The sequence below is a fragment of the Salmo trutta genome, chromosome 32 (genome assembly GCF_901001165.1).
Source record: "Salmo trutta chromosome 32, fSalTru1.1, whole genome shotgun sequence".
Classification (NCBI taxonomy): Eukaryota; Metazoa; Chordata; class Actinopteri; order Salmoniformes; family Salmonidae; genus Salmo; species Salmo trutta.
The window spans coordinates 30234380-30261771 of record NC_042988.1 but is presented as its reverse complement, the minus strand read 5'-3'; the positions used below and the strand labels follow the sequence as shown (position 1 = coordinate 30261771).

General features: G+C 43.4%; 2 protein-coding genes across 6 annotated transcripts in view; one reads left to right on the top strand and one right to left on the bottom strand.

Annotated features, from left to right (window-relative positions):
- Positions 1-17306, bottom strand: part of LOC115171678 (hexosaminidase D-like) — a 20612-nt gene extending 3306 nt beyond the window's left edge. The window contains exons 1-10 of one of the 3 annotated variants that reach the window (XM_029728716.1): positions 17260-17306; positions 13219-13314; positions 12760-13018; positions 7235-7344; positions 6897-6984; positions 5952-6116; positions 5496-5679; positions 5175-5246; positions 1110-1314; positions 597-679 (exon numbers count right to left, since the gene is read on the bottom strand). In XM_029728716.1, the coding sequence (XP_029584576.1) occupies positions 597-679; positions 1110-1314; positions 5175-5246; positions 5496-5679; positions 5952-6116; positions 6897-6984; positions 7235-7344; positions 12760-13018; positions 13219-13304 (1252 nt within the window). In that variant the 5' untranslated portion in view covers positions 13305-13314; positions 17260-17306. Of the gene's footprint in view, positions 1-596; positions 680-1109; positions 1315-5174; positions 5247-5495; positions 5680-5951; positions 6117-6896; positions 6985-7234; positions 7345-12759; positions 13019-13218; positions 13315-16341; positions 16468-16496; positions 16700-17259 lie in introns of those variants that run through there. The other 2 variants (XM_029728714.1, XM_029728715.1) reach the window with 2 other exon arrangements.
- On the top strand, positions 15496-27392 carry e4f1 (E4F transcription factor 1). 3 transcript variants are annotated; one of them, XM_029728713.1, is made up of 14 exons: positions 15496-15653; positions 18015-18157; positions 18260-18350; positions 18559-18746; positions 18923-19043; positions 19153-19305; positions 22153-22319; positions 22604-22849; positions 22986-23100; positions 23439-23656; positions 23939-24137; positions 24433-24605; positions 24855-24926; positions 26050-27392. In XM_029728713.1, the coding sequence occupies exons 3-14, from the start codon at positions 18290-18292 to the stop codon at positions 26410-26412; spliced, it is 2076 nt and encodes a 691-aa protein (XP_029584573.1). In that variant the 5' UTR covers positions 15496-15653; positions 18015-18157; positions 18260-18289; the 3' UTR covers positions 26413-27392. The 3 variants fall into 3 exon arrangements, with proteins under 3 accessions (XP_029584573.1, XP_029584572.1, XP_029584570.1); XM_029728712.1 differs by lacking the exon at positions 15496-15653 and adding an exon at positions 17323-17520 and having other exon boundaries at positions 18568-18746; XM_029728710.1 differs by lacking the exon at positions 15496-15653 and adding an exon at positions 17324-17520.

The window sequence follows — 27392 nt, the reverse complement described above, 5'->3', positions numbered from 1 at the left end:
AGACGCAGGCTCAACAAAAGCAGTGCTCTCAAACAACTACCCACAAGTGACAAACAAAACACACACCTATTTATAGGACTCCCAATCAGAGGCAACTAGAAACACCTGCCTCCAATTGAGAGTCCAGCACCCAACCTACACATAGAAAACTACCCTAGAACATACACATAGAAATACAAACATAGACCAGTGACCAAAAAAACCCGTAATACATAAATAAACTACCCTCTGCCACGTCCTGACAAACTACAATAACAAAATATCCTCTATACTGGTCACGACGTGACAGGCCTGAATGTCACGGGCATGGGTAGGGCTCGGGCTTAAAATTCATGCCCGTGCAGGGTTCTACCACCTGTGCCTTTATGCTTAGGATAATTTTTTCCTGTTAGGAGGCTTTTTCTTTTTGAATACTGACATTTTGAAGTCAAACGTTTGTAAATATATCAACTTGTACATGTATCACCCTCATCAACAGAACTGTGCAAATAGAATAAAAAACACACATTTGCACCTCTACCTGCCTGCCTTCTGCTGAATCTTTGTCCTTATGACTTATGAGAAGGTCCCTATTTTACAGTTCCCCAGGCACTTACCATGCTTTAAGCTCTGTAGACACATAGCCAGGGAGGGAATGCCAACTGGGAGGAGTTCACACAACACTGTATGGTGCTCAAACCTGGAGGGTAAAATATTTCAAACACTGAGGTGCAGCACTTCATAACACAGACAAACAGTAAAAGACAGGATCGTCCTGTTGGTTTAGTTTAATGGGCCAACGGAATGAGTTATGAGTCAAGTAATCTAGTTCAACTATATAACATCATGCCTTATACAGTATATCTTCTGCATGCTCTGGTTTAGTACACACACTTTGAACATTACCAAGACATCAGTATCAGAGTCAATTGTGGTTGATTAGTGTCAGGGTTGCAAAATTCTGGTAATTTCCCCCAAATTACCAGGTTTTCCCAGAAATCCCTATTGAAAGATTCCTGGAATCAGAAAGGAATAAGCCTGAAATCCGGAATCCTTCAACCAGGATTTCTGGAAAACCTTGGAATTTTGGAAAAGTTACAGAAATGTTGCAACCCTAATCAATGTCTTACCTCTGCCATCCGGTTAGCAGGATGCCATGGAGGGTTATGGAGGGGTATTTGGTCATAGAGTTCATGACCTTTATCCAGGACAGATGGTTCTGTAGCTGATAGTCAAGAGGGGTCCATCGCTGGTCAATACCTGTGCCCCCTTTAAATGCACTGGCGAACCATACACCCTTGAAACCGGCCTCATGGTATCTAGATATCAACATTCCTGTTCAAAATAGAGAACAATAAAATGGGGTATTGGTAAACATAATATTTTCCCTCTCTTATTCAAAAGGTGTAAACACTTTTACAATGGTCTAGACTCTGTGTCATCGGTAATACCAATTACCCCACCGAAGACATTCTTTAAAAAAAGTATACTCGGTCATAACATACTTTATATGGACAAATAAAATTCATAAAAGACAAAGAAAAGTTGTACATCTTTTTAAGTCGGAGGGTGGTTTAACCTTCCGGACTTGGAATTGTATCAACTCGCTACCCAAGGCTTTTACTCGTGACATATAGTTGAACACACTAAAGAGGAATAATGGGTACATATTGAAGATGCACATGCTCATCCCCAGAATCTTTTCATGTGTCTATTTTCAAAGGATAAAGCTAAAAACATTAACAACTTCATAGTTAAGAACACTAACAATATGGAAGAAAATGAAACATATTCTATAAGAACCAATATCACTCCCATCAAATTCAACCCTATGGAACAATCCTTGGATAGCTTTTCAGAATTCACCAATAAATTGGTCCACTGTCACGAGTGCTGTCTTCATATTCCCTGTCATAAATTAGCCAAGGCGCAGCGTGCCGGTAGTTCCACATATTTATTTAGTGAACCCGAACAAAACAAGAAACAGGTGAAACAGAAACAAACGTAACGTTCTGGGGCTGCAATAAACACAGCTGCACAAAAACAAGATCCCACGAAAACACAGGGAAAACAGGCTGCCTAAGTATGGCTTCCAATCAGAGACAACGATAGACAGCTGCCTCTGATTGGAAACCATCCCCGGCCAAAACATAGAAACAAAAACATAGAATGCCCACCCACCTATCACACCCTGGCCTAGCTAAACAGAGAAAACACAGCTCTCCTAGGTCAGAGCGTGACATCCACATAGAAAACTAAAGGCATAGAAACTGTAAATCACTTGGTAACAAGAAATTCATTTATTTCCATGACAGAATTAAAAAGCAATTTTGGACTGACTAATGTAGATATGCAATTTAAAAGTTGCATATCATGAAATTTCAATTTGAAATATTTTGGACATCAGAGCAACCTTGAGGGAATCTTATGTGAGTCATAAACGGATGTTCATATGATAGGTAAGATATAGAAAACCTTGCAGAGAGCCTATCCAACTGACAATCTCTTAGAATTAAAAAAAAAACTGTTGGAACCAAGACTTAAAAGGAACTGACATTCAAAACTGTAATATCTTATGCTTTACGGAGTCGCGGCTGAACGACGACACTATCAAGTTACAGTTGGCTGGTTATACGCTGTACCGGCAGGATAGAACAGCGGCATCTGGTAAGACAAGGGGCGGCGTACTATGTATTTTTGTAAATAACAGCTGGTGAACAATATTTAAGGAAGTCTCGAGCTATTGCTCGCCTGAGGTAGAGTATCTCATAATAAGCTGTAGACCACACTATCTACCTAGAGAGGACTAAGATCGAATCGTACAACACCGGCTCTGACGCTCCTCGGATATGGCAGGGCTTGCAAACCATTACAGACTACAAAGGGAAGCACAGCCGAGAGCTCCCCAGTGACACAAGCCCACCAGGCGAGCTAAATTACTTCTATGCTTGCTTCATGGCAAATAACACTGAAACATGTATGAGAGCACCAGCTGTTCTGGAAGACTGTGTGATCACGCTCTCTGCAGCCGATGTGAGTAAGACCTTTAAACAGGTCAACATTCACAAGGCCACAGGGCCAGATGGATTACCAGGACGTGTACTGCAAGCAGGCGCTGACCAACTGGCAGGTGTCTTCACTGACATTTTCAACCTCTCCCTGGCCGAGTCTGTAATACCAACATGTTTTAAGCAGACCACCATAGAGCCTGTGCCCAAGAACACTAAGGTAACCTGCCTAAATGACTACCAACCCGTAGCACTCATGTCTGTAGTCATGAAGTGCTTTGAAAGGCTGGTCATCGCTCACATCAACACCATTATCCATGAAACCCTAGGCCCATTCCAATTTGCATACCACCCCAACAGATCCACAGATGATGCAACCTCTATTGCACTCCACACTGCCCTTTCCCACCTGAACAAAAGGAACACCTATGTGAGAATGCTATTCATTGACTACAGCTCAGCGTTCAACACCATAGTGCACTCAAAGCTCATCAATAACCTAAGGTCCCTGGGACTAAACACCTCCCTCTGCAACTGGATCCTGGAATCCTGACGGGCCGCCCCCAGGTGGTAAGGGTAGGTAACAACACATCCGTCACGCTGATCCTCAACACATGGGCCCCTCAGGGATGCGTGCTCAGTCCCCTCCTGTACTCCCTGTTCACTCATGACTGCATGGCCAGGCATGACTCCAACACCATCATTAAGTTTGCAGATGACACAACAGTGGTAGGCCTGATCACCGACAACGATGAGACAGCCTATAGGGAGGAGATCAGAGACCTGGCCGTGTTTTGCCAGGACAACAACCTCTCCCTCAACGTGATCAAGGCAAAGGAGATGATTGTGGACTACAGGAAAAAGAGGACCGAGCACGCCCCCATTCTCATCGACGGGGCTGCAGTGGAGCAAGTTGGGAGCTTCAAGTTCCTTGGTGTCCACATCACCAACAAACTAACATGGTCCAAGCACACCGTCCAAGCAGACAGTCGTGAAGAGGGCACGACAAAACCTATTCCCCCTCAGGAGACTGAAAAGATTTGGCATGGGTCCTCAGATCCTCAAAAGGTTCTACAGGTGCACCATCGAGAGCATCCTGACTGGTTGCATCACTGCCTGGTATGGAAACTGCTCGGCCTCCGACCGCAAGGCACTACAGAGGGTAGTGCGAACAGCCCAGTACATCACTGGGGCCAAGCCTCCCGCCATCCAGGACCTCTATACCAGGCGGTGTCAGAGGAAGGCCCTAAAAATTGTCAAAGACTCCAGCCACCCTAGTCATAGACTGTTCTCTCTGCTACCGCACGGCAAGCGGTACCGGAGCACCAAGTCTAGGTCCAAGAGGCTTCTAAACAGCTTCTACCCCAAGCCATAAGACTCCTGAACATCTAATCAAATGGCTAGCCAGACTATTTGCATTGCCCCCCCCTCCCCCCTTTTCACCGCTGCTACTCTCTGTTGTTATCATCTATGCATAGTCACTTTAATAACTCTACCTACATGTACATATTACCTCAACTAACTGGTGCCCCCGCACATTGACTCTGTACCGGTACTCCCCTGTATATAGTCTCGCTATTGTTATTTTACTGCTGCTCTTTAATTACTTCTTACTTTTATTTCTTATCTTATTTCTTATCTGTATTTTTTTAAACTGCATTGTTGGTTAGGGGCTCGTAAGTAAGCATTTCACTGTAAGGTCTTCACCTGTTGTATTCGGCACATGTGACTAATAACATTTGATTTGATTTTGATTTGATTTGTTTGCACAAGATGGAGGGGATGTCGGGGCATACCTAACAAATTTAGTTAACGAAAATGTACGCTTAGTCCAGTATAAATTAATGTATACAATGTATTATACTGTACAAGAGACAACATTCACAAATTCTACAGCACAACGACAGTCATGTCTTAAGTGTAAAACTAAATATGACTGGGAATGCTATACAGTCCAAAAGTTATTAGTGGAGCTAGAAAGTTGGCATGTTATAAGTATTACAATGTAAACTTACTTTTAATCTGTCTGTCTGCATATCTCAAGACATATGGCATATGGAGGTGTAGTGAGATACAATGGGCTGCACAATTGTTGTTTGTATGTGTATGTTTGTATCTGGGGTGGAATTTTTTAATAAAAAATAATTATTACAAAAAAAGTAATAATGGCTGAAAACATAAACATACCTATACCATCTGTATCCATTTTCTTCAAATAGTTCCATATTGTTGGGGAAGCAAGATCCTGCAGGCCTGACTCTAGGGGTATGAACAGATGAACAATCAGCTATAGAGCAACTAGTCAGACACTTAGTGGAGTTTAACCATTTCCATTGTAATGCACATGGCATAATTCATTGTAAAAAACATGGTATAAAGTAAAAAAATAAAGATATAACATAGAAGCACTTGTGTGTCCTGAAGTCAGTCAGTTCTAATTAGAAAAACATACATTCATTTAATCAATCCACAGTACAGAAGGACTGCTAGGAGATCTCATCATCACACCTTTAATAGTGGCAGGGCTGATCTTCCTCAACATGTCGTCCCACAGAATCACTCTGACCCCTGACCTTCTCTCTGTGATGAAACGGGCCAATGACACTGCATGGTTCAGGAACATTTTCCCAACGTCCCCCTTGTTGCTATGTAACCAGTTTTTAGAGTCCTGGCTCTCTCCCAGACCCCTCACCTGAGGAACATGGAGACACACACACACACACACACACACACACACACACACACTGTATTATGAATGGAACTATAGAAACCAGGGGGTATGAAAAATGTAGGCCTATCTCACGGGTCTTATAACAATCTACTTGCACTTTATTTGCATATCTCAATATCCTGCTGAACTGAAAGTCCTACAAACAGATAGGATTACATACATTAGTAGTGTTCTAGTTCATACACATACAAACACACACACGCACACACGCACGCACACACCCACCCACAAACCTCATCAGCCCCCATGTGGAACCAGCGTGCGTCAGGGTGACAGTCCATGACCTGGGAGACCATGTCCTTGACCAGAGCCACAGAGCCAGGATGGTGGGGGTTCAGACTGTTAGGGAAAGCCCTCACCTCCCTCAGGTGGAAATACCTCTCATGTTTCAACACAAACTATCCAGAGGAAATAAGAGGAGGACAGATTAAAGAGGAGATTTGTGGCATAGTTTTTACCCCGCAGGCGACAGTGGTTAAATTTCATTACACAATACTATGGAATAGTATCACTCAGAGCCGTATATTTAGATAGATATCTAGCATGGCTCTGGTCTCAGTGCAGTCATGACTGAAAATGAGCATTCCAAGGAATGTATAGTTACTCTTGCTTTTCTGGTATGGTAAGAATATGAAACAAGTGATCCGCTTATTTAAGGTCATTATAGCCTCAGGAGAGACTGAGGAACCAATATGAGTATAATAGATACAGACCAGCTGTGTAGTGCTTCAGGTTTAAGTTGTATTAGTCATATGTACGGGATACACATGGTATATATCGTCCAATGAAATGCTTACTAGCAGGTTCCTTCTGGACAATGCAACAACAATAAGAAATAATAAGAGATAAGAATACGAACATAAAGTAAATGGCTTAGTAGAATAAACATTTTACCATAAGTATAATACAGGAAGGCACAACTTATTATCCAATATTACACGTGTTTTGGGGAAGGGGGGTTGGGGGCCAAGTGTTTAAATAGTGCAGCATTTAGTATTTAGTGTCGGATAAACACACGTAAATGCTGTTTACGCAACTTTCTTATTTTGCGTGGGCGTTTACCCAGCTTTTGCGGAAAAATGCATTGAAAGTATAGGGAGCTTTACTTTACTCACTGTGAACAGCATAACCACCTATTTTATCCCCACTACATCACTGATACAGTATCCCTGACTTACCTCGAGGTGTCCAAACACTTGCACTAAAGGAATCAGTTCCAGTTTGTTGAGTTTGGCTAGGCTCTTTATCTCCTCTATATCTTCCATACTGTTTAACAGAGAACACAGAGATATACATCAGACTGTTCATCATTGTGACACATATTTAAATAGAACACTAATAATCCAATAGAACAGTAATACAGGTCTCTATGGGTTGTCCATCCTAGTTCTGACTTAGTTTTATCATCAGCGTCAGGAGTTTCTCCTTTTACATGCGATCTGACAAGGAAAACTCCAGGCCCTAGTTTTTTCCTATCAATCATAAATTGACTGAGACATCACCATCTGGTGCTCACCTGTAGGCATACGGTGACCTGAGAATCGTCAGGTTTCCATGATAGGGAAACATGTCCTCGTACTCTAGCAGAACACCATCAGCACCCAGAGAGGAGAAGAGCGGGAAGATCTGGAATGGAAACCGTCACAATGACTTTGGTTCTGGTGGATAAAGCTGTTATACTGCTTTTTTTCTCAATTCAATTATATAGCTATACTATATAAACAAGACTACCCATATGCCAGTATCTCCATTAAAATATGAATCTTAAAACCTTTTACTACAGCAGGCTTTCAACCGGTTCTCCCCGTTAAGCGAGTCGGAGTCGGAGGCCGAGACTTCTCTGGTCTCTGCTCCTCCCGTTGTGGGGTCTGAGACGCCAACGGCTCCCACCATTAGCTCTGACAAATTGAAAACCCTAGTCATTGGCGACTCCATTACCCGCAGTATTAGACTTAAAACTAATCATCCAGCGATCATACACTGTTTACCAGGGGGCAGGGCTACCGACGTTAAGGCTAATCTAAAGACGGTGCTGGCTAAAGCTAAAACTGGCGAGTGTAGAGAGTATAGAGATATTGTTATCCACGTCGGCACCAACGATGTTAGGATGAAACAGTCAGAGGTCACCAAGCGCAACATAGCTTCAGCATGTAAATCAGCTAGAAAGATGTGTCGGCATCGATTAATTGTCTCTGGCCCCCTCCCAGTTAGGGGGAGTGATGAGCTCTACAGCAGAGTCTCACAACTCAATCGCTGGATGAAAACTGTTTTCTGCCCCTCCCAAAAGATAGAATTTGTAGATAACTGGCCCTCTTTCTGGGACTCACCCACAAACAGGACCAAGCCTGGCCTGTTGAGGAGTGACGGACTCCATCCTAGCTGGAGGGGTGCTCTCATCTTATCTACGAACATAGACAGGGCTCTAACTCCTCTAGCTCCACAATGAAATAGGGTGCAGGCCAGGCAGCAGGCTGTTAGCCAGCCTGCCAGCTTAGTGGAGTCTGCCACTAGCACAGTCAGTGTAGTCAGCTCAGCTTTCCCCATTGAGACCGTGTCTGTGCCTCGATCTAGGTTGGGCAAAATTAAAAATGGCGGTGTTCGCTTCAGTAATCTTACTAGTATAAAGACCTCCTCCATTCCTGCCATTATTGAAAGAGATTGTGATACTTCACATCTCAAAATTGGGTTACTTAATGTTAGATCCCTCACTTCCAAGGCAGTTATAGTCAATGAACTAATCACTGATCATAATCTTGATGTGATTGGCCTGACTGAAACATGGCTTAAGCCTGATGAATTTACTGTGTTAAATGAGGCCTCACCCCCTGGTTACACTAGTGACCATACCCCCGTGCATCCGGCAAAGGCGGAGGTGTTGCTAACATTTACGATAGCAAATTTCAATTTACAAAAAAAAAACAATGACGTTTTCGTCTTTTGAGCTTCTAGTCATGAAATCTATGCAGCCTACTCAATCACTTTTTATAGCTACTGTTTACAGGCCTCCTGGGCCATATGCAGTGTTCCTTACTGAGTTCCCTGAATTCCTATCGGATCTTGTAGTCATAGCAGATAATATTCTAATTTTTGGTGACTTTAACATTCACATGGAAAAGTCCACAGACCCACTCCAAAAGGCTTTCGGAGCCATCATCGACTCAGTGGGTTTTGTCCAACATGTCTCTGGACCTACTCACTGCCACAGTCATACTCTGGACCTAGTTTTGTCCCATGGAATAAATGTTGTGGATCTTAATGTTTTTCCTCATAATCCTGGATTATCGGACCACCATTTTATTGCGTTTACAATTGCAACAAATAATCTGCTCAGACCCCAACCAAGGAAGATTAAAAGTCGTGCTATAAATTCTCAGACAACCCAAAGATTCCTTGATGCCCTTCCAGACTCCCTCTGCCTACCCAAGGACGTCAGAGGACAAGAATCAGTTAACCACCTAACCGAGGAACTCAATTTAACCTTGCGCAATACCCTAGATGCAGTTGCACCCCTAAAAATTAAAAACATCTGTCATAAGAAACTAGCTCCCTGGTATACAGAAAATACACGAGCTCTGAAGCAAGCTTCCAGAAAATTGGAACGGAAATGGCGCCACACTAAACTGGAAGTCTTCCGACTAGCTTGGAAAGACAGTACCGTGCAGTATCGAAGAGCCCTCACTGCTGCACGATCATCCTATTTTTCCAACTTAATTGAGGAAAATAAGAACAATCCGAAATTTCTTTTTGACACTGTCGCAAAGCTAACTAAAAAGCAGCATTCGCAAATGGAGGATGGCTTTCACTTCAGCAGTAATAAATTTATGAACTTCTTTGAGGAAAAGATCATGATCATTAGAAAGCAAATTACGGACTCCTCTTTAAATCTGGGTATTCCTCCAGGGCTCCATTGTCCTGAGTCTGCACAACTCTGCCAGGACCTAGGATCAAGGGAGATACTAAAGTGTTTTAGTACTATATCTCTTGACATAATGATGAAAATAATCATGGCCTCCAAACCCTCAAGCTGCATACTGGACCCTATTCCAACTAAACTACTGAAAGAGCTGCTTCCTGTGCTTGGCCCTCCTATGTTGAACATAATAAACGGCTCTCTATCCACCGGATGTGTACCAAGCTCACTAAAAGTGGCAGTAATAAAGCCTCTCTTGAAAAAGCCGAATCTTGACCCAGAAATTATAAAAAACTAATCGGCCTATATCGAATCTTCCATTCCTCTCAAAAATTTTAGAAAGTTTTTGCGCAGCAACTCACTGCCTTCCTGAAGACAAACAATGTATACGAAACGCTTCAGTCTGGTTTTAGACCCCATCATAGCACTGAGACTGCACTTGTGAAGGTGGTAAATGACCTTTTAATGACGTCAGACCGAGGCTCTGCATCTGTCCTCATGCTCCTATATCTTAGTGCCGCTTTTGATACCATCGATCACCACATTCTTTTGGAGAGATTGGAAACCCAAATTGGTCTACATGGACAAGTTCTGGCCTGGTTTAGATCTTATCTGTCGGAAAGATATCAGTTTGTCTCTGTGAATGGTTCGTCCTCTGACAAATCAATTGTAAATTTCGGTGTTCCTCAAGGTTCCGTTCTAGGACCACTATTGTTTTCACTATATATTTTACCTCTTGGGGATGTCATTCGAAAACATAATGTTAAATTTCACTGCTATGCGGACGACACACAGCTGTACATTTCAATGAAACATGGTGAAGCCCCAAAATTGCCCTCGCTAGAAGCCTGTGTTTCAGACATAAGGAAGTGGATGGCTGCAAATGTTCTACTTTTAAACTCGGACAAAACAGAGATGCTTGTCCTAGGTCCCAAGAAACAAAGAGATCTTCTGTTGAATCTGACAATTAATCTGGATGGTTGTACAGTCGTCTCAAATAAAACTGAAGGACCTCGGCGTTACTCTGGACCCTGATCTCTCTTTTGAAGAACATATCAAGACTGCTTCAAGGACAGCTTTTTTCCATCTACGTAACATTGCAAAAATCAGAAACTTTCTGTCCAAAAATGACGCAGAAAAATTAATCCATGCTTTTGTTACTTCTAGGCTCGACTACTGCAATGCTCTACTTTCCGGCTACCCGGATAAAGCACTAAACAAACTTCAGTTAGTGCTAAATACGGCTGCTAGAATCCTGACTAGAACCAAAAAATTTGATCATATTACTCCAGTGCTAGCCTCCCTACACTGGCTTCCTGTTAAGGCAAGGGCTGATTTCAAGGTTTTACTGCTAACCTACAAAGCATTACATGGGCTTGCTCCTACCTATCTTTCCGATTTGGTCCTGCCGTACATACCTACACGTACGCTTCGGTCACAAGACGCAGGCCTCCTAATTGTCCCTAGAATTTCTAAGCAAACGGCTGGAGGTAGGGCTTTCTCCTATAGAGCTCCATTTTTATGGAATGGTCTGCCTACCCATGTGAGAGACGCAGACTCAGTCTCAACCTTTAAGTCTTTACTGAAGACTTATCTCTTCAGTAGGTCCTATGATTAAGTATAGTCTGGCCCAGGAGTGTGAAGGTGAACGGAAAGGCTGGAGCAACGAACCGCCCTTGCTGTCTCTGCCTTGTCGGTTCCCCTCTTCCCACTGGGATTCTCTGCCTCTAACCCTTTTACAGGGGCTGAGTCACTGACTTACTGGTGTTCTTCCATGCCGTCCATGGGAGGGGTGCGTCACTTGAGTAGGTTGAGCCACTGACGTGGTCTTCCTGTCTGGGTTGGCGCCCCCCCCTTGGGTTGTGCCGTGGCGGAGATCTTTGTGGGCTATACTCGGCCTTGTCTTCGGACGGTAAGTTGGTGGTTGTAGATATCCCTCTAGTGGTGTGGGGGCTGTGCTTTGGCAAAGTGGGTGGGGTTATATCCTGCCTGTTTGGCCCTGTCCGGGGGTATCATCGGATGGGGCCACAGTGTCTTCTGATCCCTCCTGTCTCAGCCTCCAGTATTTATGCTGCAGTAGTTTATGTGTCGGGGGGCTAGGGTCAGTCTGTTACATCTGGAGTATTCTCTTGTCTTATCCGGTGTCCTGTGTGAATGTAAATATGCTCTCTCTAATTCTCTCTTTCTTTCTTTCTCTCGGAGGACCTGAGCCCTAGGACCATGCCTCAGGACTACCTGGCATGATGACTCCTTGCTGTCCCCAGTCCACCTGGCCATGCTGCTGCTCCAGTTTCAACTGTTCTGCCTGCGGCTATGGAACCCTGACCTGTTCACCGGACGTGCTTGTTGCACCCTCGACAATTACTATGATTATTATTATTTGACCATGCTGGTCATTTACGAACATTTTAACATCTTGACCATGTTCTGTTATAATATCCACCCGGCACAGCCAGAAGAGGACTGGCCACCCCTCATAGCCTGGTTCCTCTCTAGGTTTCTTCCTAGGTTTTTGGCCTTTCTCAGGAGTTTTTCCTAGGGAGTTTTTCCCAGCCACCGTGCTTCTTTCACATGCATTGCTTGCTGTTTGGGGTTTTAGGCTGGGTTTCTGTACAGCACTTTGAGATTTCAGCTGATGTACGAAGGGCTATATAAATAAATTTGATTTGATTTGATTTGATTTAAATCGGGGTCACACAGAGTGTTTCTTGGTAGTCTTAAACAAATCTACTTTGAAACAAAAGTATACACCTCACACACATGGTTATGGGCTTAAAAAAATAAGACACCTGTACCATGTCAGATATAGAGTTGAAATGTGTTACATTTTGGGAGTTTGCATCCCAATTTTACACTTTATATACGTACATCACAGAAGACTGAAATATAACAAAGCCGTTTGACATAGAAACACTGGATTTTTTTCAATGTTTATTAATTATTAAATTATATGAACAACATTCCACCCATTATGTCACTAGGTCATTTGACTGCAGGAAAGGGATACACCTTATAAAGAACACATTTACATTTTACATTTGAGTCATTTAGCAGACGCTCTTATCCAGAGTGAGGCCCTGCAAATAACATTTTTGGGGGATCCACCTCAAGGAGAGAACAACTTTTCTCACCTGCTTCATGTATTTGACTTTGGGTGCAGCACCTTTCAGATCCAGGTGTACTATTCTTGCAGGGCCTTTGCTGGTTTCCAGAGGTGCTGTGTCTGCTCCTTTTTCTACTGGAGGCTCTGGAACCTCTGGTTTCTGGGCCCAGTTAAAAAAGGAGTTCATAACCTCTGACTTGTGTACAGTAACAGCCTCCTTCACCTTTGGTCCCTGGTGCCAAAATGAGCCAGGATCCATGATGGTCAACTTCTGTTTCCTTTCAGTTCTGGAACAAGACAGATTTAAACAGTAACTTTTTTATTTTCTTCTGAAGACTAATAAAGGCTTGAGAAAGTTTTAATAAAATAATCTCGGCACCCAGAACAAACGGCTGTCCCAAGAGGCTAAGAAAAACACAATATTATATCATATGAGTCTACCAACACCTCACTGAATGAGGATTGTGCCCATGGTAGGATGTCTCACCTGTATTCTGAAAGCAGAAGTTTGACAGCAGCAACAAGCACCAGACAAAGTGCAACAGTTCTGAGGGCCTGCCTTTCTGTTACCATGGTGCTTCAGCTGACAGAGAGAAATAGAAAATAATATTTCAAGTTCATTTTCAAGTTCAAGTTTTTAATAATACCCACATGGCAGTCAAATACCGCAAAAGCCATGACAGGGAGACATAGTGGAGTGGTAACGCGCGTGCAAGCAGTTGCTCCCGACGCCACTTGGGTACACTAGAGCATCCACCGAGAGGCTCTTGCTGCCAAGGTAATGCCTGACAGCTTGAAAGACGTTTTAGACACTACAGTGAAAATGGTTAACGTTGTTAAAGCAAGGCCCCTGAACTCTCATGTATTTTCTGCATTATGCATTGCTATGGGTGGCAGGTAGCCTAGTGGTTAGAGCGTTGGGCCAGTAACCGAAAGGTTGCTGAATTGAATCCCCGAGCTGACAAAATAGAAATCTGTCGTTCTGCCTCTGAACAAGGCAGTTAACCCACTGTTCCCCGGTAGGCCGTCATTGTAAATAAGAATTTGTCCTTAACTGACTTGCCTAGTTAAATAAAGTTTAAATAAAAAAAATATGTGCCGCGACCATGTAACGCTTTTACAACATACGCTAGTGATCAAGGGGCAAAGATTTGACATGTTTTTTTAAATTGCGAGACGAGCTTAAAGTTTTCTATACTGACCATAATTTTCACTTGTCTGACCGCTTGCATGATGATGAGTTTCTCACACGACTGGCCTATCTGGGTGATGTTTTTTCTCGCCTGAATGATCTGAATCTAGGATTACAGGGACTCTCCGCAACTATATTCAATTAACAAGGACAACACACAGGTCTTTCCATCATTGTATGATTTTTTTGTGCGAAAATGAACTCAAATTGACGGACAATGTCAAATGTGATATAGCGAAGCACCTGAGGGAGTTGGGAGCGCAATTATGCAGGTACTTTCCCGAAACGGACGACACAAACAACTGGATTAGTTATCCCTTTAATGCCCTGCCCAGTCCACTTACCGATATCTGAACAAGAAAGCATCGTCGAAATTGCAACAAGCGGTTCTGTGAAAATATTATTTAATCAGAAGCCACTGCCAGACTTCTGGATAGGGCTGCGCTCAGAGTTTCTTGCCTTGGCAAATCGCGCTGTTAAGACACTGATGCCCTTTGCAACCACGTACCTATGTGAGAGTGGATTCTCGTCCCTCACTAGCATGAAAACTAAATACAGGCACAGACTGTGAGTGGAAAATGATTTAAGACTGAGACTCTCCAATACAACCCAACATTGCAGAGTTATGTGCATCCTTACGAGCACAGCTTCTCATTAACCTGTGGTGAGTTATTCACAATTTTTTATGAACAAATAAGGTTTTATATGTAAGATGGCTAAATAAAGAGCAAAATGATTAATTATTTTTATATTATTATTTGTGCCCTGGTCCTATACGAGTTCTTTGTCACTTCCCACAAGCTGGTTTGGGACAAAAACTCACTCTCATTCTTATGTTTAATAAATGTATCATATAGTGTATGTGTGTGGAAGGCTTACAATGATGGCAAAAAACAACATTTGAGAGTGCGCTGACCCTGGTGCTAGAGGGGGTACGCAGCTGGAGGTTAAATGTTTGAAGGTGTACGGGACTATAAAACGTTTGGGAACCACTGCTCTATAAGGAATTTGATGTAGGCCTATAGCATTGACTTTTACTTAAGTATGACAGTTTAGTACTTTTTCCATCACTGTAACAATTTTACTGGGTGACTTTCACTTTTCAGTCATTTTCTATTTAAACTGCAATATGTAACGTTTTGGGTGACCCACCAAATTCACATAGCAATGTGTTATAGATCTGTCATTCTCATCGAAAGCAAGTCTAAGAAGTGAAATATCTGTTCTATGTGCACTTTTGCTATATTTCCCGTTCTTAAATTTAAGGAATATGGATGTCGGTAAGTAGACCCACGAGCCACTGCGGCCCCTCTTGATGAGGTCCGTTTTTGTGTGGCTTCCACCCCCATCAAAGTTGCCCATCCATGCTGTACACTATATGTAACCGATGTGAAATGGCTAGCTAGTTAGCGGTGGTGCGCGCTAATAGCGTTTCAATTGGGTGACGTCACTCACTCTGAGACCTGAAGTAGTTGTTCCCCTTGCTCTGCAAGGGCCGCTGCTTTTGTGGCGCGATGGGTAACGATGCTTTGTGGGTGCGGAAGCTATACAGGGAGACATAGTGGAGTGGTAACGGAAGCTATACTGTTACATATACTTGCTTGTTTTGTCACATTAACTGAACAAAATGAAATCAATTGCAACCAGGAAATGGCCCGCTACCGATGTCGTTCTTCTGTGAGCTGTTCCAAGCGGCTGCGCGCTCTTGCTGCCTGAAAGCAGGGGTGAAAGTAAGTCGGTCCAGTACCGTGTCCAGGCAAAATAAATAGTGGGGTTACGCCGTACCAGTGCCGGTAAAACATGAGCCTATCACAATAATTAAAACAACATGTCAAGGAAACTGTAGGCTATTACACCACTTTTTTTTTTATCATAACCGCATGTCAGGGGCATGAATATGTGAGCAGCCTACTCTCCAAAATGCGTTGCTGTTCGACCAGCACACTGACATTTTGCCAAGGCATAGAACAGTGCCCGACACACGAGACGAGCGCGGACAGCAGTGGACTCATACAGTGTAGCCTAAAGACAATTGCCACATGTCATTACAATTGTTGGTGTTTTGAGTAATATATGTATGTTTCCATTCACCACTGTTTGTTTGGAGGCTGGAAATATGTTGCGAGTGGAAATAGGAGGTCCGTACCGGGAATAAATGAATTGTACTTTCACCCCTGCCTGAAAGATTGTATTCGGTTGAAACTAGGCTATGTGTGCTGCGCCCATGCGAACATACTTCACGTACTTTTCGATTATGTAGTATACTTTGTGCACGATTTCCCTATTATACTAGTCTACATAATTGCTACGGTGTATACCTCCACTACACTAGGCTACTTTGATATGCATCAGTGGGGATTAACAATTGGTAGCCTTTTTGCAATTCCCGCTTGGAAAAAGTGGATATACTTAATATACCTGCGTATAGCTTCCAGTACAGCGCTGCCATTGATATTTTCAATATGAATGAATTGCATAAACAGTAGACTATCCAACTTCACAGGTGTCAACGCATCAGCTCAATGACGATGTAGATTAAGCGTAGATGGCGGTAGGCTACAATAAATCCTTACCCCGTGAGGAGCGTGCATGTAGTTTGTTGTCCTAATGTTTCCGCACTTACAATTCCCGGAAAAAGGAACTTGAACACAGAATGTTGTGGAAGGTCAACTGTACACGAAATGCACAACTTTCAACGGACTTCCGCGTTACACTACCCACTGAGCTATAACTGAACGCACCCACCCAGCATTTAATAATAAAGCACTGCGAAAAGATAGCGCTCTGCTCTGTGCAGCAGAATATACTAGAGTAGAGAGAAGTTGCACCCATCCTCACATAAATAAATCATCCAGGCTAGTAAATTGGCTTTTATCTGATCTGTCCACGTATTGTTTGAAGTGTAAGAAATAATGCAAGCGCATTGTTATCATAATCTTTGGAATAGCTGCTGTGCCTGTGTTTCATGCATGGAATTAGACAAAAAATATAGACCCCAGGCAACAATCGTGTTACATTGCATTCGTTTGACAGTTCGCGGCTCGTGCTCACACCGCACGGTGGGTCACCATATGAAAATAATACGGAAATCATGAGGCATCATATCAATACCATGCTGTGGACAAGTTTGCCCTCTTGTAGAGAATGACAGAGGCATAGATTTTATGGAATACACTCACATTGTAGAGCAGACATGTCGTGAAATATTTCCAATTCTGGAATATTTTGCTAATTCAAATTCCCAACAGTTTTGATGATATTTATTTAAATCCTGCGCATGATAATTTCAGACATCAGAGTTGGCCATGTAATAGGTGGTAAAAAGGCAATTTTTACCCAAATCTGGTAAAACGCATAAATCAAAATCCAAGTGGTCCTATGATTTGTCTCTTCTCCTTCCTTCCCTCGTATTACACTTTTGTTGTTATGACTACGAGGTCGTAAATCCGCCATGTTTTCCCTCTAGTAGCGTTGCGACAGAGACGGAGAACTCAAACGACATGAATGTAGAAAATAATAATACGGCAGAAACAGTGAGCGAGCAAACGGATCACGGCAACAACATTGTCACAATTCAAACAACTCTCGGAGATGAAGGTAAAGACAGTTTACGTGCAAAAAAAGTCATATATTTTTATTGGCATATATGTAGGCCCACTCCAATTGATTACATTTATTTAGCTGCTAGCTAGCTTGCTTGGTAGGCGACAAAATAAGGTCGGTGCACTCAAGCTAGCGCCACATCTTTGCTTGCGCTGTATCGGGTCAATGCTATCTATCTAGCCAAGTAGTGTAGGTCGCGCTGGTCACATTTAGTAAGTTAGCATCCTCGGATTGTAGTTTAACTTTGCACTTATCCGTTTTAGCCTTGCCAACTAGCTAGGCTTGCTAAATATGCTAACATTAGCTAAGTTAGCTGGCGGCTGCACTTGCTACAGTTGCTAGCTAACTTAGCTATGTCAATGTCCAGTCACTTGCATGTGTCAATTAATAAGCTAGCCAGTCAGTCAACAACATTGAACGTTTAACTATTTATTTTTAAGTGTGTTGTTCTTGATTGTACGCATGTTTTTCATGCATTTCACCTGCAGATGAAGATGTCCACAAGTGCGGACGCTGCCAGTCCGAGTTTTGTACGCTGGAGGCATTCATCCAGCACAAGCTTCAGCAGAACTGCACGCGGGCACAGGAACCCCAGTTGCCCGTCAATAAACCCCGGGATAACAACCAAGAGGTAGGCTTGCCCGGGCAATTGTACACCCGGTGCCTACTCGGTGTAGATTGTAGAATTCATAAATGCATGGGGTGATATGTTAAAACGTTTGTGTTTGGTCAGGTTTTTGCCCCAGATGGAACCTCTGCTACCATGACAAGAATGGATGGAAGTGGACTGTCTTCAGATGAACCAGACAAGTCCAACAACAACGGTCAGTCAATGTTCCTTGACTTTTTGCACTCTTCAGTATCATCAGTCCATAACTGATAAGACATTATCTGATTGATTTATGGTTTCTTCTCATGGCAAAGACTATATTCTGTCAGAGACCCAATTTCCTCCTGTTTTGACTTTCATGCCCAGTTGAAATGGGTTAGTCAAAAAAATTATTTGATTGGACTGAATTAACCAGCCTAAAGTTCTCTCAGGTGAGGTAGAAGTTGAAGGCCACTCTCAAAGTCGCAGGAAGAGATGTGGCACAGGGAAGGCTACTGTCCTAACAGAGGGGACCGAGGCCCACAGCCCTGACGGTGCAGACAAGCCAGTCTACAGGGTCAACAAAGATGGACGCTACATTTGCCAAACATGTGAGAAGACATTCAAAACGGTGAGTTGTACTGCACCTGTGCTTCCTGTTGATATAGATCTGAGAATGAACCCGTACAGATTGTCACTACCTTGTCTAGTCTGGAAGAAAGTTTAGAAATCATGACTATCAGCTATTTTGTTCTTCCCTTGTTTATGCTCTATCAAACAAACCTATTTTTCTATGTCTACTTCTAGACAAACATCCTGAGAACCCATATGATCACCCACAGTGAGAATAAGAATTTCCCCTGCGAGCTCTGTGGGAGTGCCTTCCGCACCAAAGGCTCCCTGATTCGTCACAATCGCCGTCACACAGGTACAGTGGACTGGAAGGGGGCGGGCTCAGAATGAGATTTTGCTGCATGTGACATATGCAGCTTCATTTCCTATCTCCATCATCAGTCTCTCTCCCTCTCTTCCCCCAGACGAGCGCCCGTACCGCTGTAATCTGTGTGGGCTCTCCTTCAGGGAGTCAGGGGCTCTGACCAGACATCTCAAGTCCATCACCCCCTGCACTGAGAAGATCCGCTTCAACCAGTACAAGGAGATCCTTGTCAGCAAGGACGGACAGCAGAAAGGTAGCAGTCTGTCAAAAGATTGAGGGATCATGCATGCATGGGTGGCTAGATATGGATAGATGGTAGGATACATACACCACATGATTGAAATTATGTGGACACCTGCTTGTCGAACATCTCATTTCAAAATCATGGGCGTTTAATATGGAGTTGGTTTCCCTTTTGCTGCTATAACAGCCTCCAATCTTCTGGGAAGGCTTTCCACTAGATGTTGGAATATTGCTGTGGGGACTTGCTTCCATTCAGCCACGAGTGTTAGTGAGGTCAGGAACGGATGTTGGGCGACGATGCTGGCGTTCCATTTCATCCCAAAGTTGTTCGATAGGGTTAAGGTCAGGGCTCTGCAGGCCACTCAAGTTCTTCTACACTGATCTTGACAAACCATTTCTGTATGGACCTCTCTTTGTGCACGGGGGCATTGTCATGCTGAAACAGGAAAGGGCCTTCCCCAAACTTTTGCCACAAAGTTGGAAGCATAGAATAGTCTAGAATGTCATTGTATGCTGTAGCGTTTAGATTTCCCTTCACTGGAACTAAGGGGCCTAGCCCAAACCATGAAAAACAGCCCCAGCCATTCTTCCTCCTCCACCAAACTTTACAGTTGACACTATGCATTCAGACATGTAGTGTTATCTGCCAAACCCAGATTCTTCCATCAGACTGCCAGATGGTGAAACGTGATTCATCACTCCTGAGAACGTGTTTACACTGCTCCTGAGTTAAAAGTGGCAAGCTTTACACCACTCCAGCCAACGCTTGGCATTGTGTATGATGATCTTAGGCTTGTGTGCAGCTGCTCGGCCATGGAAACTCATTTCATAAAGCACTCGACAAACAGTTCTTGTGCTGACAATTGCTTTCAGCGGCAGTTTGGAACTCTATAGTGAGGCTTGCAACTGAGGATAGGTGATTTTTCACGCTTCGGCAGTCCCGTTCCACGAGCTTGTGACCTACCACTTCGTGGCTGAGCCGTTGTTGTGCCGATGTTTCCACTTCACAATAACAGCACTTACAGTTGACCGGGGCAGCTCTAGCAGGCAGAAATTTGATGAACTGATTTGAAAAGTCACTGAGCTGCCATGTTGAAAGTCACTGAGCTCTTCAGTAAGGCCATTCAACCTCCAATGTTTGTCTATGGAGTTTGGCTGGCTGTAAGCTCGATTTTTATACACCTGTAAGCAACAGGTGTGGCTGAAATAGGTGTATCCACAAATTTGAAGGGGTTTCCACATACACTACCGGTCAAAAGTTTTAGAAGAACTACTCATTCAAGGGTTTTTATTTATTTGTACTATTTTCTATGTTGTAGAATAATATTAAGGCATCAAAACTATGACATAACACATATGGAATCATGTAGTAACCAAAAAAGTGTTAAACAAATCTAAATATATTTTACATTCTTCAAAATAGCCACCCTTTGCCTTGATGACAGCTTTGCACACGCTTGGCATTCTCTCAACCAGCTTCACCTGGAATGCTTTTTCAACAGTCTTGAAGGAGTTCCCACATATGCTGAGCACTTGTTGGCTGCTTTTCCTTCACTCTGCGGTCCAGCTCATCCCAAACCATCTCAATTTGGTTGAGGTCGGGGGGTTGTGGAGGCCAGTTCATCTGATGCAGCACTCATCCCTCTCCTTCTTGGTAAAATAGCCCTTACACAGCCTGGAGGTGTGTTGGGTCATTGTTCTGTTGAACAATGACCCAACACATCCCACTAAGCCCAAACCAAATGGGATGGCGTATCGCTGCAGAATGCTTTGGTAGCCATGCTGGTTCAGTGTTCCTTTTCGATTCTAAATAAATCGCCAGCAAAGCACCATCACACCTCCTCCATGCTTCACTGTGGGAAATACGCATGCAGAGATCATCCGTTCACCCACACCGCATCTCAATTTGGACTCCAGACCAAAGGATATATTTCCCCTGGTCTTATGTCCATTGCTTGTCTTTCTTGGCCCAAGCAAGTCTCTTCTTCTTATTGGTGTCCTTTTAGTAGTGGTTTCTTTGCAGCAATTTGACCATGAAGGCCTGATTCACACAGTCTCCTCTGAACAGTTGATGTTGAGATCTGTCTGTTACTTGAACTCTGAAGTATTTTTTGGGGCTGCAATTTCTGAGGCTGGTAACTCTAATGAACTTATCCTCTGCAGCAACGGTAACTCTGGGTCTTCCATTCCTGTGGCGGTCCTCATAAGAGCCAGTTTCATCATAGCGCTTGATGGTTTTTGCAACTGCACTTGAAGAAACTTTCAAAGTTCTTGAAATGTTCTGCATTGACTGACCTTCATGTCTTAAAGTAATGATGCACTGTCGTTACTCTTTGCTTATTTGAGCTCTTCTTGCTGTAATATGGACTTAGCCCTATTTGGTAAAAGACCATCTTCTGTATGCCCCCTACTTTGTCACAACACAACTGATTGGCTCAAACACATTAAGAACGAAATAAATTCCACAAATGAACTTTTAAGGCACACCTGTTAATTGAAATGCATTCCAGGTGACTACCGCATGAACCTCAAGAATCCCAAATATAAAATAGATTTTAATGTAACACTTTTTTGGTTACTTAATGAGTCCATATGTGTTATTTCATAGTTTTGATGTCTTCACTATTATTCTACAATGTAGAAAATAGTACAAATAAAGAAAAACCATTGAAGGAGTAGGTGTTCTAAAACCTTTGACTGGTAGTGTACTTTTGTTTATATGGAAAGAGGGAGATTACAATATGGAAAGATAAATATATGGATAGAAAGATTAAATATATGGATCTATCGGTAGATAAGTAGCTGGACAGGGAAATATATACGTATTGATGGTCATTTTTTTTTTTTTTTTTTTCAGGAGTGGAGGCAGAGGCCGCCTCATTGGCTGCTCAGCAGGAAGTGGAGCAGCAGGAGGAAGAGGAAGCTCAGGCGGCGGTGGTCAGCGTAGTGGAGACTGACAGCGGAGGACAGGAAGTCATCCACGAGGTCCACTTCCACATGGAGGTAGAAGGGCAGGAACAGCAGGTGTGTGGAGATCTGGATGCATTCCATTCCAGTACTGTAAACTGTCTTCCTCGTCTCCTCTCGCACCTGTTAATTTGTAGTGATCTGAAAACACAGGATAGGTGAAGGCCATGTTGTGAATGCCTGTCCATTTCTATCACATCAGTGCAGATGAAAGGAAATAGAGAAACCCACCCCCAAGCATTTCCTTTGTATCCCAAATCTCTGTTGATGTTTAATATAACCTCTTTGGATGTCGCACATTTTTCCTAGAGCCATGTTCTTGTCTGGTTCCCCATTCCTAGGTTATATTGGAGCAGGCTCAGGCAGATGCCCTGGTGGCCGAGGGGGACAACCTCATCTGCCAGGCCATCATCAACTCTGGCATCGCCCTGGAGGCAGTCAATGAGACTGAGGAGGTGGAGGAGGCCGAGGAGCAGGCACTGGACGGGATGCCTAAAGAGGTCCTGCAGGTCAGGGACGGGGAGGGCAGGATGACTGAGATCCAGGTGATGGAGGAGTGTGTGGAGATGGAGGCTGAGGAGATGGTGGTGAGTTAGTCAATGGAGAATGATAAACATGATGTATACTCTCACCTACAGCAGGAGGTTGATAAGCATGATGTATACTCTCACCTACAGCAGGAGGTTGATAAACATGTTGTATGTCCCTTGCCCTGCCTTGTAGGACATGTCTGACAAGCAGGAGGATCTGCCACTGTCTAAAAGTCACAAGTGTCCTCACTGCAGTCGCTCCTTTAAGGCGCTCAACTACCTCCGCTTCCATGTCAAAGGTCACCTCGGTAAGACCACTGTCTCTGTCTTTTTAATGATTTCCTTTAACGATAGTCTCAGCATAACCCATTGTTTCTTTACATCATTAGTCAACACACACCATAGGTGATCCATTGATATCTAATGATTGGGGTGATAAGAGGATTCAGCCAAGGTTTCGAAATCAGATACGTCTATATCATGTATTCCCTGTTTCTTACATTTTCTCAAATCTCCCCAGTGTCTCTCTCCCTGGGTCGTGTTCATTAGTCTCCAAGGAAACCGGTCTGACGGGGAGGGACTACCTGTTGTGTTCACTAATGAACACGACCTACAGTAGCTCATCTGTGTGTTTTCCTCTCTGCAGGCTGCAAGCCCTTCAAGTGTGTGATGTGTCACAAAGACTTCCTGACAGGCTACCTGTTGAAGAAGCACATGGAGGTCCACCTGAGTGAGAGGCGGTATAAGTGTGGTGAGTGCGGCAAGCTGTACAAGACCATCGGACACGTCCGAGAACACATGAGGGCCCACTCAGAGGAACGGCCGTACAACTGCAACAGCTGTGACAAGGGATACAAGACTAAGGTTTGTTCATACTCAACTTTTATTTAAACCAAGGAGGCCGTGAGCAGGTAAAATATTCTGACTGAAAGTTGATGAATTCCTGGTTTTCGTAAGTTTATTTTGTCTCTTAAATGGCAGGAGTCTGCTAATGTTAAGTCAAGTTTGAGAGCTTCTTCGATTGAACGGTTATCTCAGTAATTTTTCTCGCATGTCAGAAGTGAATTGGTTGACTAATAGATGATGATTAATTCATTACCATGTGAACCTTGTTTTCTTAATTTTTCTTCTCCCCTTTTGTCCCAGAATGCCTTGCAAGTGCACCAGCGGACGCACGCCCAGGAGAAGCCGTACGTGTGCCAGTTCTGCTCGCGGGGCTTCAGGGAGAAGGGCTCTCTGGTGCGCCACATCCGCCATCACACCGGAGAGAAGCCCTTCAAGTGTCACAAGTGTGGGCGGGGCTTTGCCGAGCATGGCACCCTCAACCGCCACTTACGTGCCAAAGGTCAGGATGATTAACACTTGTCTCCTGGGTCATGTATAGCATTAAGATCAATGTCAGATTCATAGGATCCGATGTATCGGGCATTGATCTTATCAGTGATATTAGTGTTACTATTCTTTATGCGTGTACTCCCGACTTACATTACTTTGGATAGGCTGACACTGGCCCTGATTTTTAATTGATGAAGTTAGCGAATTTCCATATTAGCCTATACATGTTATCAATTCCACAATTGACACAAGCAAACAGCCAAAGGGCACTACACAGGATTACATTGATGTGTTTGTGTGTCCAGGTGGCTGTTATGCTGGCCAGAAGGAGGGGTCTGGGGAGGAAGGCATGCTGGTCTCAGAGGAGCAGGCATCTGCAGACAGCCTGGCCACAGCAGCCATCATGTCAGATGACCCCCACGCTGTGCTGGTGGAGTTCTCCTCTGTGGTGGCTGACACCCAGGAGTACATCATTAGGGTGAGACCATTTATAGATGGGCGGGGGGGTTATATATCCATACTTTTTGCTGAATTCACTGAATGTTTCAACTTGACCTGGCATAGCTTTAGGCACCAACACAGACAAGGTGCTGCTGTAAACGCAGTTAATAGAATATTGATCTGTGTTTTTTTTCACAGAAATTAGATGCATCATTACATTCACAAATTATGCTGTCAGTATGTATGGAAGGTTCTATAGTTCACGTGTCCTGTCTCTTCTCCCCAGGCCCCAGGAGAGGAGGAGGAGGAGGAGGGGCAGGGCGAGGAGGTGACTCTCATCCAAGACAACCAGAATCAGGTCAGTGCTCTGCTCTCCTATTTCTCCTGGAGCCATGAAATTGTGTTCTAGTGGTTTTATGTCTTGATGGCTTAGACTAGCGCTCACCTCCCTCCACACATACATCAGTCCCACCTTTCACTGTTTGCTTGTTTATAGACCTATATTTAACATGTGACCAAAGCTAGGTTTCCATCCAATTGGCGACAGATTTTCATGCAAATATAAAATAATCTGCATAAGGAAAATATGCAGATTTTCCACCGGTGTTTCCACCAAACTGACTTGTTGCTGATATCAGTGTGTTGACGTAGTGCACACGTCCTTTTTCCACTTACATTTTCATATACCCAATAAAAAGCTAACGTTCAATGTGTTTCCATCGCATTTTCAACTCTACCAAAAACTGTTAAATAGCAAATATGCCTACTCTGGCACATGCGCTCTAGCTAGCAGATACATTGCAGGTAGGCTAGTCTACATGATGAGATTATTATGAATTAAGAGTGAGAATATTTGTGAAACGGCTGTCAAGCATCGATCATCTTGTCACCAGAATAATAAGACCCTGGATATTTATTGAAAAGGAGCATCAAGCTCATCACCATGCATGTTCGCCACCCTGTGAAGTTCATCATAACACAAAAAGATCAACCAAAAAATCCAACAAATTATCTGTCTGCATTTAAAAATTGTACCGAAACTTCATTTCGTTCCCCAACTGGCGGATTCGGCCCGCGGGTGGTTTTATTTGGCCCCTCAAGTTTTCGGAGCAAAATGTATTTTTAACTAAATGTATTTTGTTTAAAGATTTTCATTGCTGGACATGACCGTAAAAACACCAGGAAACCATCAAGTAATTTTAATTTAAGAAATCTGTTCCCAAGTATTCCCACGCATAATAGAGAGATGTGATTGTATACAAATATAAGCAAGTCTTGAAATGCTTATGTTTTGTAAAACATATGTTTGGACTTTTTGTGATCAATTTACAGTCTATTTTTCAGCCCCCAGACCATCCGCTCAAGAAAAAAATCGGCCTGCGGCTGAATCTAGTTGATGATCCCTGACATAGATAAATCAACTATTAGAAAAACATTAAGAAGGCATCTCAATACTTATCCCTGCTCTACCCACCTTTCAGATGGGCAACCACATCATGCAGGTGGTACAGCAGATCGTCAACCAATCACGTGGCGGCGGCCACCAAATCATTGTGCGCAACGTCTCCATGGACGAGGGCACATCCGTCTCCGACTGTGGTGACACCATCACCATAGCGACCCCTGAGAACCTGACCGCGCAGGTCGCCATGACGCTGGCCTCAGCCATCAGCGACGGAACCCTTCTGGCAGGAGGCGGCGCCCTGGAAACGCCTGATGGCACGGTCACCACGGTAACGACAACAGGGGGCGAGGACATGGGAGAGGTGATGGAGCAGCAGCAGGAGGAGGAGTTTGTTATTACGTCATCGGAGGAGGTGGAGATCCACACAGTCATTATATGAGGACTTTGTGTTATGAGGAGTGTCTTATGAAAACTCAGGACTTTGCATGAGTTATGAGTACAGTGTGTTTTATAAGGACAGAATGTCTTATGAAGAGTTTCTTATGAGAACTCAGCACTTTGAATGAGAACATTGGTCGATGTTTGAGGAGTTAGCTTGTATTACAGTTTCCATGAGGACTGTCATTGTATAAGGTCAAAAGATTCTGTTTGTATAAAGTTTGACATTTTGTTTTACAGTAGATTTCTATTGGGTAAGGATTGCAATCAATTATTGGAAGGGTATTGTGTCTTAAGTCACTGAAGTAAGGAAGACTGAAGTGTAAGTTTTACTTGGACAGGAGTGAAGCTGCCTTCATTTTAGTACACTTAACTGTAATGTCATTGGTTGTCAACGCTGGGTAACCAATCACATGGTACGAATAGTAAGCTTATAGCGAGGTCACAGGTGCTCAAGTACTTACCTTTGCCTTGATAGTCTCAAAAGCCCTAGAATGTTCACTGTTTCTGTTACACTTAGACATTACACCAGGAGATGTCAACTTTATAAAATACCCCCCCCCCCCCCCCCCCTTAATTAAAACAATTATACTACCTAATGACTCTGGAGTTGTTTACCTTGGACAAATTCATTATAAAATATTCTGTTATGCTTGACCATAGACTTAAAATGCTTTAGGGATTGTTTGTGAGAGTCTCTGGATTGTATTCATTAGGGCACACCATATTAAAACGTTTGGCAATGGGAAAAACTAAATTAGCATTTCTTATTAGAGTTTCTACTCTTTGTTGCTTAGTGAATATGACTGTGATCTGATGCTGTTGGACTGTACTGCTGATGTGTCTCCATTACATATCACCCTTACAGCAGGACAACTAGGCCAACCAGTAGACAGACACACACCTCACTACTGCCAAATGCTGTGATCTATTACTTGACCGGCTCAGTTTGGGTGGAATGAATAAATGCTACTTTCAGTA

What these genes read in the sequence shown, in the direction of transcription:
- e4f1 (XM_029728710.1), top strand. Translation starts at nt 17,424, where the DNA reads ATGAATGTAGAAAATAATAATACGGCAGAAACAGTGAGCGAGCAAACG. An exon ending in TAGAAGGGCAGGAACAGCAG is followed by an intron (nt 22,320 to 22,603) that starts GTGTGTGGAGAT and finishes CCCCATTCCTAG; the next exon opens with GTTATATTGGAGCAGGCTCA. An exon ending in CCGCCACTTACGTGCCAAAG is followed by an intron (nt 24,138 to 24,432) that starts GTCAGGATGATT and finishes TTGTGTGTCCAG; the next exon opens with GTGGCTGTTATGCTGGCCAG.